The sequence below is a fragment of the Metarhizium brunneum genome, chromosome 2 (genome assembly GCF_013426205.1).
Source record: "Metarhizium brunneum chromosome 2, complete sequence".
Taxonomy (NCBI): Eukaryota; Fungi; Ascomycota; class Sordariomycetes; order Hypocreales; family Clavicipitaceae; genus Metarhizium; species Metarhizium brunneum.
In genome coordinates this window covers 5,858,787-5,870,827 of record NC_089423.1, presented here as the reverse complement: position 1 = coordinate 5,870,827, position 12,041 = coordinate 5,858,787, and the positions used below count along the sequence as shown (strand labels likewise).

Genomic DNA, 12,041 nt, shown 5'->3' with positions numbered 1-12,041 from the left:
GCTCTCTTCGGATGCACATAACTCGGGTATTAGATGTAGTTGGCTGGTATACACTGCATAACTGCAACTGCATTCTCCCACCACCTTCTGGCCTTGTTTTCCATCCAACCACAGCTGATTCCGTTACCCAATCGAGTAGGAAGGCTTTGGCAAGTCAGCCATGAGACTGGCCAAAGGAGAAGGCTGTTTTGCCCGGCTTCGCTTAACTCCAGGTAGAGATGATGAATGATGTCGCGGGATTACGTGACACATACCAACCTGCGCCAATTTGGCAAGAAACAAATGCCCTTAGTTTGTATTGAGGTCTTGATATTCTAGGCATGCCTGAACTATGTGTAGACCCGATGCTGATAGCACGAAGAGACAATGACCTTGCCGATCACAGATGCCCGTCACCGTTTGCTTTTACCGCCCAGCGCATAATCATTCCTGTTCACCGTGATTTCGTGCCCTTTCACTTAACCTATCCAATTCCTCAGTAGCCAGCATCACACCAGCCACTGCTAGAGAATTTTTGGCTTCAGTGCCAAGTGGACTGTGATTTGATGAACTGGCAATATCGGACGAACTGCAAGCCTCTTGCGAGTCACGAGCTCGACGTCGTCGTTCTCTGCCTTTCGCAAACGTAGGGGTTTCGCTAAACGGCTGCGAGTATTGGTTTAGGCGATCTTGTCTTCTTCTCCATCCGTATTCTAGGCTTCGTCCAACAGCAAAGCGACGCCGCGGTCTCTCGGACAGAGGCAAGGATCTTGATACCCGACGGCCGGTGGCTTGTTTGCCGGGACCGTGCATCTCATTCTATGTGCATCATAAGCTTATAGCCCGACTTTTGTAGATTTGATTGTTGGAGATGCTGGGTAGCCCGTACGCACCTATTCGCTGCCGGCAAATTTGTGCAATTCAGGGCAAGAGATGGCACCGCGCTCTAGATGGCTTTTCGTAGAACCGTGGGCTCCTATCCGTGGCATTTTGAGAATTTGAAGTGACGTGGCTCGAGTCTGTTCTAGATCCATGCTGGTCGGCAAGGACATGTCATGTTGGTTCGAGCTTTGACCTCGGTCAGCTTGTGTAAGATAGCCGTAGAGGCTCGAAACAGCCCATCATTGGGCGGAAATTGAAGGGCGAACCTTGTCATGGCAGCTGAACTTGTCATATTCAATGTTAACAATATCGGCCAAGGGACAGAAGGAAGATGAAAGGATAAGAGTGCAGCATGGAGCATCCCAAATACAAATGTTGGTGAAGCGCTCCGGGACGAACATCAGCGTGAACTCTGGCGGAAACGACGACTACCCTGCATCGCCTTGAGTTGCACCTTCCACAGGAATTTCTAGTTACATACTTTATGTATATCCCCCCTGCGATGTCTACCCAAGTTATTCTACCGGTCGACACTTTGGTCGTCTTTACTCTTTATTCAAGTACTACCAGACGTGTTTTGTCATATTTACATACCAAGAAGTATCTCTCGTGCTCATTGTTGTAGTCACAACGCCTGGACCACGTTGCCATCCAATGTTTGGTTATGTGCGAATGGCCTTTTTTCAAGGCATACTTGGGACTTCAAGTGCACACGCAGCACACCTTGCATAGAGTCAAGATTGCAATGTGTTGAGCATTTCTGCCATGTGGTCCTTATCCTCAAGTCCAGAACCCCCCTTTCTTACCTACTACATGGCCCCTTACGTTGAAATGAGTATTTTGGCCTTTCGGCTTCGCGGCTGAAAGTGTTGCTGATGTTATTAGATGGAAAATAGGGATAATGGGGACGGAAGTCCGGATGCATAGAGTCTCGTATATTGGCACTGGGAGATTGCGGACGGAGTCGAGCCCTGGTCGTTGATATGCTTGCACATGTGGCTGGGCAGAAGGCATGCTGGCAATGGCGGCGAATAGCTACAGAGTGAGACAGCACCGCCTGGAGCCTCCAATCCTATCATCACGTTTTCGACCACCAGGCACGATTTATCCTGAATGTCTCAGGAGCTGTCATTGGCAATGTCGTCATCAAGATTCACTTGGGAGGTACATGGGATATGGTGACAGTACTAGTATCATGGGTATTACCGCCTCCCAGACATGGAACCTCACGCAAAACGGCAGCGTGTCAGCCAGCGCTTTAGTGCTTAGATAAGGGGGCCTGTGCAAGCTTCAGATATTGAGTGTGCTGCCTGGCGTCATCTTTGCTTGCTGCACGTCCTGCATACTCGTGCCGCCAAGCCTGAGGAAAGTGTGTATCTTTTGCTGTGCTGGGGTGAATTGCTCGACGGGCTCACTCTTTTTTGATGCTAGGTGCGCTGACGCCCCACCAAGTACCTGGCTATTAGGCTTTATATTTAACATATTGATATATACTGTTTAATAAGTAAATAAATTTTAGCATAAGTTACTAATATACATAAGAAGAGTTTAAATGTAATAAATAAGGAGTACGTAGTAGGGGGGTAAGCGCACCTAGCAAAAAGAGTGACCCCGCCGAGCAATTCACGTGCCGGGGCCACTCTAATCCCGATTCTCAGGACATGGACACGCGATGAGTAACCAGAAGGAAAGAACGCCAGCAGCGAGACGAAGAACATCAGCATCAAACAGTGATAAGCATTGGCAGAACAAAAAAAAAAGAAGAAGAAGAAACCGGTGCGAACAAGCAAAAAAAAACAACAACCATGCTGGTCTGTCCTACTTTGGGGGCCAGGTGCTGGGATTGACTTTGGTGGCGGAGCCGCAGGCCCAAGTGCCCCCTTCCACCTACATGTACATAGAAAGCTGTCAACTTGGCGAGGTATTCGGGAAACGCACCAGGCACACCTGGCAGCAGCTATTTCCAGCATAATGCCGTGCTTCTTGCTCAACCCCTTTGCTGGATATTCAAAGGCCGTAGCCGTGTCAGGCTGGGCCTTAGTGTTGAAGAGGGCAGGCTGGAGCCAATGCAGGTCTCCCGAGCAGCCACCAGCCCAACCTTGACGCTATGGCTTGGGACAGACATTGACGGCCCACCGATGCCAAGCCATGAGCTGTCAAAAGGGTTGCCGACGCTTCCAGATATCCTTCAGCTCTTGGCCGGGTATTAGAAGAGCTGTACAACGGTGGACGGTGAATGGCCAACGGCGAAGGCGCAGGGGAGAATCGAAGAGCTCTACTCCGTAATGAAGGCAAGGTCAGCTAGAGACTTCTCGGATGGGGGGATACTGTGAGCGACAAGCATCCGAGCCTCAATGTAATTTAATCGGCCAACATTCAAGGCTGTGCTTGCGCTGCCTTTTGTTGTTGTTGTTTTTTGCGTGGTCGTTCTCATTAATGCCCGTCAGCGACTAGTAGATCTAGGTATGTACTAATAACTGACAATGAATCCGAGTCCCACGAAATTCTCCATCCAGGTTCCACATTTGGGCACTTGGAGCACAAACGTCTCCCAAAGGCTCCCAAAGTCTCCCGGGTCTCCCAGGTCTCCCAGAAGATGCCAGGTCGGCCAGTCCTGGATTGACGAGTTGGCCCGAAATAACAAAGCTGGCTCAAGACGAGTCGGCCTGTCTCTAGCATCTCCACTGCCAGGTAACTAGGGAGCATTGGATAATTAATGGGTCGAGTGCGCAGCACCAGCGAGCGCTTGCGTTGACCGCGCTGACCTTGGCCCACTAGGCGGGTGAGCAGGGGCCACGCATGACGGGTGACGACCAACATTCAACTGCCAGGCGCCAAGTTGACAACACTGAACCACATTTCCGTCAGTCAGTTTTGCACCCAATCTCAACCTCAACTTGACCGTCACAAGCCACCAGCTACCTCTGCATTCGCGCCGCCAAGTCCTCGCTCAATCGCCTGGGCACTACCAATCAACAGCATCAGTATCTTCCTTGTCGAGATTGTCGCTAGATCGAAGCGTTTGCGAGACATCGCCCTGCGCACGGCTGGCTGGCGTCTCCCCAGAGCCACTTGCTGAGCGTTGTGTCGTGGTCGACAATCCACAATTTTCGCCCTTTATCACCTTTGTCACCGTCTTCACCAAGCTGCAAATTCACGCCATGTTAATTCTGTTGCGCCCCTAACAATACCGGTGTCCTTCAGATCTCACCGATAATCTTTCCATAATTTGGTCTGACCCTGACATTGGCTGGCTGTTGGCACTCGTCTACCGAGGTCGTCACCAGTTGTTGGAACACCGTCACTCGTCCGGCCCAGGCGAGCATGGACTGAGAGTACCATTGAATTGAATATACCAGTTCAACCAGTGAGGTACATCGGTTCTCCCCATCAGCCTTCTCTTTCTACCAGGGAATATTCAGTATACTTCTTTTGGTCCCTGTCTCAACAGGGAGATTGAGCGAAATGCCCTCCTTCCTCAACGACGATAACTCGCCCATCTTTTCTGCTGAAGCCGACCTTCTTAACCTTGACCCTAACAATCAATTTGGCCTCGAAATCGACAAAAAAAAGGCAAATGGGGTCTCGATAGCCCATACCCAGCCTGAACCCATCAACGAGAGCTTTGACGAGAGCTCCACTACATCCACGCACGACTCGGAGACATCGGACACGAACCATCTTCCTATGAATGGGAACAGCACAAGACCGACGAGCATGAGCTCGCTCGCTAACGGAATCAATGACTCTAGCGCGAATGATGCTTATGAAAAGTCCACCATCAAGGCACTGCCAAACGGCACTTTGGCTCTTCCCGATCGAACCGCTCCAAAGCCACCCGCATCGGGCGTTAATGGCAACTCAGCTTCGGAAACGACTTCGTCTTATCTACATCAAAATTCAACTGCTCTTGGCTCACCTGTCGTTGCGTACCAGCATCAATTTCATGACCACAAGCCTGCACCATGGGCCAACGGTGCAACCTTGACCCAGGACTCGGCACAAGCTTCAACCCCAGAATCTGACTTGAACGACAATGATGGCCAAACATCGCCTGTTGCAACACAGGTATTGCCAGTTTCTGAGCTTGTGCCACAAAAGTTTTCGCCACATCGATTTTCCTCACCTCCAGCATACCAATCAGGCGGCTCAGCATTGACCACCTCGCCGTCGGGACATCTTCAACCCCCACACGCTGGGTCTCTAAAGCAGAGACATACTCTCGAGATATCGAAGCCTCCTCCCGGCCGAGGATCCAAGGATGGGCTAGATGTCGCGCAAGCTAGTGGGCGATTCTCTCCGACTGTAGCTCCGATCGGACATCGCCGTGCTTCACTAAACCTAGCACGGAGGACAACTCGATCCATGCAGTCTGACGCACCTCGAGATGAAATTCTACCCGATGAGGATGCTATTCGCTGGGCCGAGGTCTATCGCCAGAAGCGGGCTAGTAAACGGAAGCGAAAAGAGGAGGAAGATGATGATCGCGTCTTGGTCGGCACCAAAGTTGACGAGAGCCATGCCAATTGGGTCACGGCTTATAACATGCTGACCGGGATCCGAGTGTCTGTCTCGAGAACAAACGCTAAGCTCGACCGAGAACTCACGGATGCCGACTTTGAAGCAAAGCAAAAGTCGACGTTCGACATGTAAGTTGATAGGCAACACTTCTCCTTGAACACAAAACGAAAGTAGTACTGATCCTCTCCATAGCACCGGCAACGAACTGGTCCCTTCTGCCAAATATGATTTCAAGTTTAAGGACTATGCTCCTTGGGTGTTCCGACATTTGCGTGCCCTGTTCCGTCTCGACCCCGCCGACTACCTCATGTCCTTGACTGGGAAATATATACTTTCCGAGCTCGGCTCTCCTGGCAAGAGCGGCAGTTTCTTTTACTTTTCCAGAGATTACAAATATATCATCAAGACGATTCATCATTCTGAGCATAAATTCCTGAGGAAAATTCTCAGGGACTACTTCAACCACATTCAAAACAACCCCAACACACTTCTTTCTCAGTTTTATGGCCTTCATCGGGTCAAGATGCCATATGGCAAGAAGATCCACTTTGTTGTCATGAATAACCTATTTCCACCTCACCGAGATATCCACACCACTTTCGACCTGAAGGGCTCAACTATTGGCAGAGACTACAGGGAGGACGATTTGGAAAAGAATCCTCGAGCAACGTTGAAGGATCTGAACTGGTTGAGACGACAACAGCACCTGGAGTTGGGTATCAGGAAGAAGCGGCTTTTCTTGGAGCAACTCCAGAAGGACGTTATTCTACTCAAAAGACTGCAAATTATGGATTATTCACTACTTATTGGTATTCACGACATATCACGCGGAAATGAGGAGAATTTACGTGACAAGACTCTACAGGTCTTTAATCCTGGCGGCGAGAAGACGACAGATGATGACCCGCCCTCAGTGCTTATGAGGACGCCGTCTAAGATGGAGAATGTCCGAAAAGCTCGAGAGCTAAGAGAAAAGATTCGCGCAGAGCGGCCAATTCCCATCGGTCAGGCGTTGGACAAGATGCCTGATGAGTTGAGAGACTTCCATACCCGGCCTGGGTTTGTTTTCAACCAGGATGATGGAGGCTTTCGAGCGACGCACGAAAACAATCAACCTGCAGATGAGATTTACTATTTGGGAGTAATTGACTGTCTTACACACGTAAGTATTGGGCAACACTAATCTGTCATGACCGAGACACTAACATATTTATGTGTTTAGTATGGAATGATCAAAAAGATTGAACATTTCTGGAAAGGCTTGTCACATGACCGGTCACAAATCTCGGCTTTGCCGCCAGAGCAATATGGCGACCGATTTTACAATTTCGTCGAGGGGATTACCATGTCAGCAGAGGAAGCTCGAAGGGAAGCTTTGCGAAGGGAACAGGAAGCGAACGAAGGGAGGGTGTCCGCCGACAAATCAGCAAAACGACACTCTGCACAGAGGTATAGCCATGGGGTTCCTCCAATGCCTGATCATCTCCCACCAGCCCCGCCAACGAGTGGTTCGTCAGCAGAAGTGCGGGAAACCATGCAGAAGGCATCAAAAGAAGCTAAAAGGACCGAATCGAGTGGTGTATTAGAAACAGATATACCAGACCGCGTTCTAACGACCGCCAGCTCTCCTGACAAGCGCGAGTCGTTTCCGCATGAACCGATCTTGCCAGTAGTTGAGGAAGCGGCTGAGGGTAGCCGTAATGACGGAGGGTCAGTCTGGGATAGGCCGAAGAACCTCAGAAACGGTAATACTATCCCTCCACCGCCAACCGGTCCTCCACCACCGACGCCCCCTAAAGAACGCCCACCGCCACCACCCCTAAAGTCCGATGGCCATGAGCCCGATGGCCAAGTCTTGCGACCGAGGCTTAGCAAGGAAAGCTTGAATAAAAACCTGCCCCCACTGCCCAAGGATGAGGAGACACAGGACACTGGCGTGCGCATGGTTTAGGTCACGGCGACGTTGCAATTCTGCTGCTTCCCAATAAACTTGGCCCGGGAATGACTTTCATTTATTTTCATTGCGTCAAGATTATCTTCTTCTTTACTTTATCCCCCCTTGGTATTTGTATTTTATGGCACAGCATGGCGCAGCATCATCATATTTTGACAACTGAAGCGAGCGAAATGGAAATTTTCAAAGAGGGTTTAGTCGACGTCGACACGAGATCGAGCGCAGGGTCAACAAAGCATTTGCATTCATGCAACTGAACTTCGGTGCCTGTCGACACCATTAACTGATATCAATATGAGGTTTTGTGAAACACGCGAGAGCATTCTGTAGGGGGGACGCTGTTTAATGCCGGTGAAGCATGGGGAGATTGGGTTTCAAGGAATGGCAGTAGAAGTAACCAGGAGATGAGAATATGTTGAACCCGTTCAGCTCCTTGTATTTTCTTTCTTACTTTTTGTCCTGTTTTCCCTTCTCTTTTGTTCTTTGTCTTGTTTCTGGCACAAAAAGACATGGATGATACCACTGACGCATCGGATGCTTGTCGCAATATATATGTTGCTCATTTGTCGCGTTTCCTTTGTCTTGAAGTTTTTTGGTAGTTACAGTATACAACTTGGTTGCATATCAGTCTTTTTATTTGCTTAATGGGCCGTGTAGAGTGTGATTGGAGGAGGAAGGCAAAGCTGCCACGGCGCCGCCGCACAGGAGACTCGCCCCACATTAGACAACCACATGCAGGGTTATTGAAGAGAGCTCTCATTTTCAATATGCCGCTTCCGCGTCAAGCATTGCAAGCAGCCTTGAATGAATGTTCACTCTTCCCATGAAGGGGCCCAGCCGGATGTCGCGGCGAAACATACCCCTGAGCAATTGAAAGATATGCTGCACTGGGATACGTTGCACCTATAGTCTCGACAGTCTGTCCAGCAGATATCGCGACTTCACTTGCCACGTCAGTGTGACCATGCCACTCCGAAATAAAGACTTTCAGACGAAAGAACCCTTCCGGCACGACGACAACGTGACACTCCACCACGCCGAAGGACCCTTCAGCTTCCTGAATCCAACAAGGGCCCATTTCCATCACGCAGGACTCTCTCCACCCCAGGAGAGCAATGGCGACAACACACCTCTTGGACAACCACCAAAACAAGTCAATTCCACTGTCCCTGCCGCATATGTCAAGTTTCTGTGGCGATCGCGAGACAACCGTAAGGGACGGCATCCTCTACTCGTTCAGCCAGCGTCGCCGGGTGAAGATGCGCCTTTTGTGACGCCAAGACGGACGTCGGATCCCAGGGAAGTTGTGAAGAACGTGGTCAGGACGTTTACGTATTTCCCTGTATGGGATATTTCGTGGTTGGTTGGTTTTATATTCACTTGGGGGAGTGTAGTCTGGGTTATCAACGTATGTTTATATATTTTTCGACCTGTACACTCGGCATCTGGTCATGGTGGTTGTGCGACTTTGAGTAGAGAGGGTTGACTGATATATATCCTAGGGCTTCTTTGCGTGGCTTCCACTGGTAGCACCTGAGACAGAGTTTCCCGGGGAGTCGTACTACGGCGGCGGGATAACTGCCTTCATCGGCGCCATTCTCTTTTTTGAAGTCGGCTCCATCTTGCTCATTTTCGAAGCTATCAATGCTAATAATACAGGCTGTTTTGGCTGGGCTCTCGAGCAATTGCTCCAGAATGGCAACGGCAAACCCAAGATACAAGTAGTTGCGGCTCGCAGCCATTGCCAACACCACCATCAGAATAAGCGCAACCTAGTGGGCAAGCCAAAAATGCCCCCTTCCACGCTACTCTCCCAGACATCTCAGAGTGTTGAACGCGTGAAACATTGGCAATGGTTTCCCTCGTGGTACGACCTGCGTACTCACTACCTCCACGAATTGGGTTTCCTCGCCGGCTCGGCCCAGCTCTTTGGTGCCACCGTGTTCGGCATCTCTGGCATTACCGCACTACCAGGCATAATCAACCATCTCACTCCACAGTGGCGGCTGAACGCGGCCTACTGGATTCCACAAGTCATTGGCGGCAGCGGGTTTGTCGTGAGTAGCACGCTGTACATGTTGGAGACGCAGAGCAAGTGGTGGAAGCCGGCACCGCATCTGCTGGGGTGGCATGTTGCGTTTTGGAATCTCATCGGAGCGTGTGGGTTCACCTTGTGTGGTGCCTTGGGGATGGCGCATGGGAATTCGGGGGCGCAGTATCAGGCTTCGCTAGCTACATTTTGGTAAGCGTTCGCAGGCGGTTGGGATTGAGTTTCAAAGGCAGTCTTCTAACAGTGCTGGTGATAGGGGCTCGTGGGCTTTCTTGATTGGGAGCTATTTACAGCTTTATGAGAGTTTGAATAAGCATCCTGTGGAGGAGGTTTCTGATATAGAGAAGGAATTCGCTACGAGGCAATAGGCTTGACATTTCAGGAAGTGAGGTTTTGATATTAACAGTGGAGTAGGATTATAATACAACAATTTCGATGAAGCCTCGCCAGGTTTCCAAGTCCCAAATCTAAATACACCAAGTCTATGCTTACCTCCCAATGCCCAGATCTAAGCCAATTATATTATATTCCCCGGACCTGTGAAGGCGACATATAAAGGAAGAGAGGGAAAAGGAGCCTTTAAAACACAACCGCCAACTTCCATCCCGTCCTGCGAATTCTTGCAATGAGAACCAAAAAGGTTCCCGCAAAGCAAAATACACCTGCAAACACCTTTACGCCCACCCAGTTCTTGTCATCTCCCAAAATGGCGCCACTAATAGGGTTCGTCGTCAACCCACCAATGGACGCAATAAAGAATATAATACCGGTCCTGAAGCCGATTTCCCGCAGCGGCGAAATCTGCGCAACCAGCGGCCCAATAAGCGACACGTACGCGCCGCTACAGAAACCAAACAGCGCCGCAAACGCAATGATGCCGCCAGTGCTGGAGCTCGGGATCCAGAGCGCAAGAACCCATATGCCCGTAAGGGCGCAAACCGTCACGAAAATGTTGTACCGGCCAATCTTGTCCCCCACGATTCCCGAAAACAACCGCCCAAAGAGACTTGCGGCGTTGAGGATCGACAGCAGGTACTGCACCAAGTTGGGGTCCACGCCAGCATCGAGCGCCTGGACGGGCAGATAGTCAATGGGCACGAAGATGCCAAACGTGAAGCAGAAGAAGCCCGCGCACAGGAATACAAAGTCGAACTCGGAAAAGGGCTTTGCGAGCTGCGCCTTGGTGAGCTTTTGCGGGCGCGGCGGATGGGCGGCGCGGATGGTGAGGTTGGCGACGATGAGGAGGGCCAGGATGAGGAATGCGCAGGTTCTCATGGCCCACGGGAAGCCGACTTGGCGGATGAGGCGCGAGACCATGATGGGGAAGATGACGCCGCCGAGGGAGGAGCCGGTTGCGAGAATGCCGAACGCCGCGCCGCGCTTCTTGTTGAACCAGCCGTGGATGACGTTGATTGCTGAGGTTTTGCCATGTTAGTTGGCTTTGACCGAGGGGGGGATCATTGGGTAGGAGGTAGTGGTTCACGTACATGGCTGGAAGATGGCAGAAACGCCAATGGCCGAGCAGACACCTTGAGCTAATAGGATTTGGTAGTATTGCGTCCCGAGGGAACACATCATGAGCCCAAAGACGTGGAGGACACTGCCGGCGAGGAGGAGTTGTCGAGGGCCATATCTATCGTAGAGCATGCCTACCGCGGGGCCCTACATGTTGTTAGTATTTTTTCTGTACTTGATGATGGCGCGGGCGTGACGGGTACGGACCAAGGCGTTCATGAAGAAGATTTGTAGTGACGGGATCCAAGAGATGGTGCTGGCCGAGTATGACGACAACATGTTGTGCTGGTAGTATTCCTGAAACGCTCCGACACCTAGCCAATGTCAGCATGTCGCCCGGTCCAAAGATGTCCGGATTTTGGGAGAAATCAGGTTACATACTGTTGATCCAGCCAAAACTGCAAAACGAGACACACCACGCCCCCAGAACAACCAGCCAAGCAACGGTGCCTCCATCAGCAACAACCGGTTCCTCGGGAGTAGGGGGGGCCTTTTCCTCGTCTGATTTGTCGCCAGGATACAGATTATTGGCGTCGGGCATGTCGTGCCCCTCACGTTGTGCAACGGTCATGGTAGATTGTGAACCACTAGAGGAGCCTTTCCTCTCACTCGAAGGCGCAGCCATGACGAAGCCTCAGTATCGTTGGAGGTGTGACGAGCTGAACAACGGGACACAAGTCACATGTGATGGAAACGCATTCACGGTTCGATCAAAATAAACTCGATCATGAGTGTCTCACAAGATGGGGAAAAATAGACGCGCCCAGCAGCCACATATCTTATATACTAGTACTACAAGGAGTCGTCTGTCCCCTGTGGGAATCAACATGCTGACACGCCGTTCTTCTGGCATGTTGAGAAGTCATAATCGGGGTTAAACGGGTCTCGCGGTTTCGGACATCCGACTCAAGAAAGAAGCTTGGTAAGCTCTGGCTCGTGGAAAGCTTGATCGTTGCCCTTGTAAAGGGGAGGATATGTGAACTAGCCCGATTTTCGACAATGGCTTGCCGGCCAATGGGCTGTTCGGTGATTCGGCGCTCGGGGGTAGCAGGGGTTTACAGGGAGTGGGGCCAGCCAGTAGGGCTGAGCGTTCGGTCCTCGGCGCGGTATATAGCCACCGAGGCCGACCTCTCGTGCTCC

The 12,041-nt window shown here is 51.0% G+C and overlaps 3 protein-coding genes across 3 annotated transcripts; 2 read left to right on the top strand and 1 right to left on the bottom strand.

The window, feature by feature from the left end:
* Nucleotides 1–4,326: 4,326 nt before the first annotated feature.
* its3 (Phosphatidylinositol 4-phosphate 5-kinase its3) lies at nt 4,327–7,333 on the top strand (the record flags this gene model as incomplete). Its single annotated transcript, XM_014689359.1, has 3 exons — nt 4,327–5,510; nt 5,575–6,544; nt 6,605–7,333. 3 exons carry the CDS (start codon nt 4,327–4,329, stop codon nt 7,331–7,333), a joined length of 2,883 nt encoding a protein of 960 aa, XP_014544845.1.
* Nucleotides 7,334–8,300: 967 nt separating this feature from the next.
* On the top strand, nt 8,301–9,754 carry G6M90_00g047230 (uncharacterized protein; the record flags this gene model as incomplete). The annotated part of the gene is made up of 3 exons (XM_014689358.2): nt 8,301–8,744; nt 8,839–9,578; nt 9,643–9,754. 3 exons carry the CDS (start codon nt 8,301–8,303, stop codon nt 9,752–9,754), a joined length of 1,296 nt encoding a protein of 431 aa, XP_014544844.2.
* Nucleotides 9,755–9,965: 211 nt separating this feature from the next.
* On the bottom strand, nt 9,966–11,526 carry asaE_4 (MFS transporter asaE; the record flags this gene model as incomplete). Its single annotated transcript, XM_014689357.1, has 4 exons — nt 9,966–10,801; nt 10,874–11,048; nt 11,109–11,215; nt 11,283–11,526. 4 exons carry the CDS (start codon nt 11,524–11,526, stop codon nt 9,966–9,968), a joined length of 1,362 nt encoding a protein of 453 aa, XP_014544843.1.
* Between the last annotated feature and the right edge of the window lie 515 nt (nt 11,527–12,041).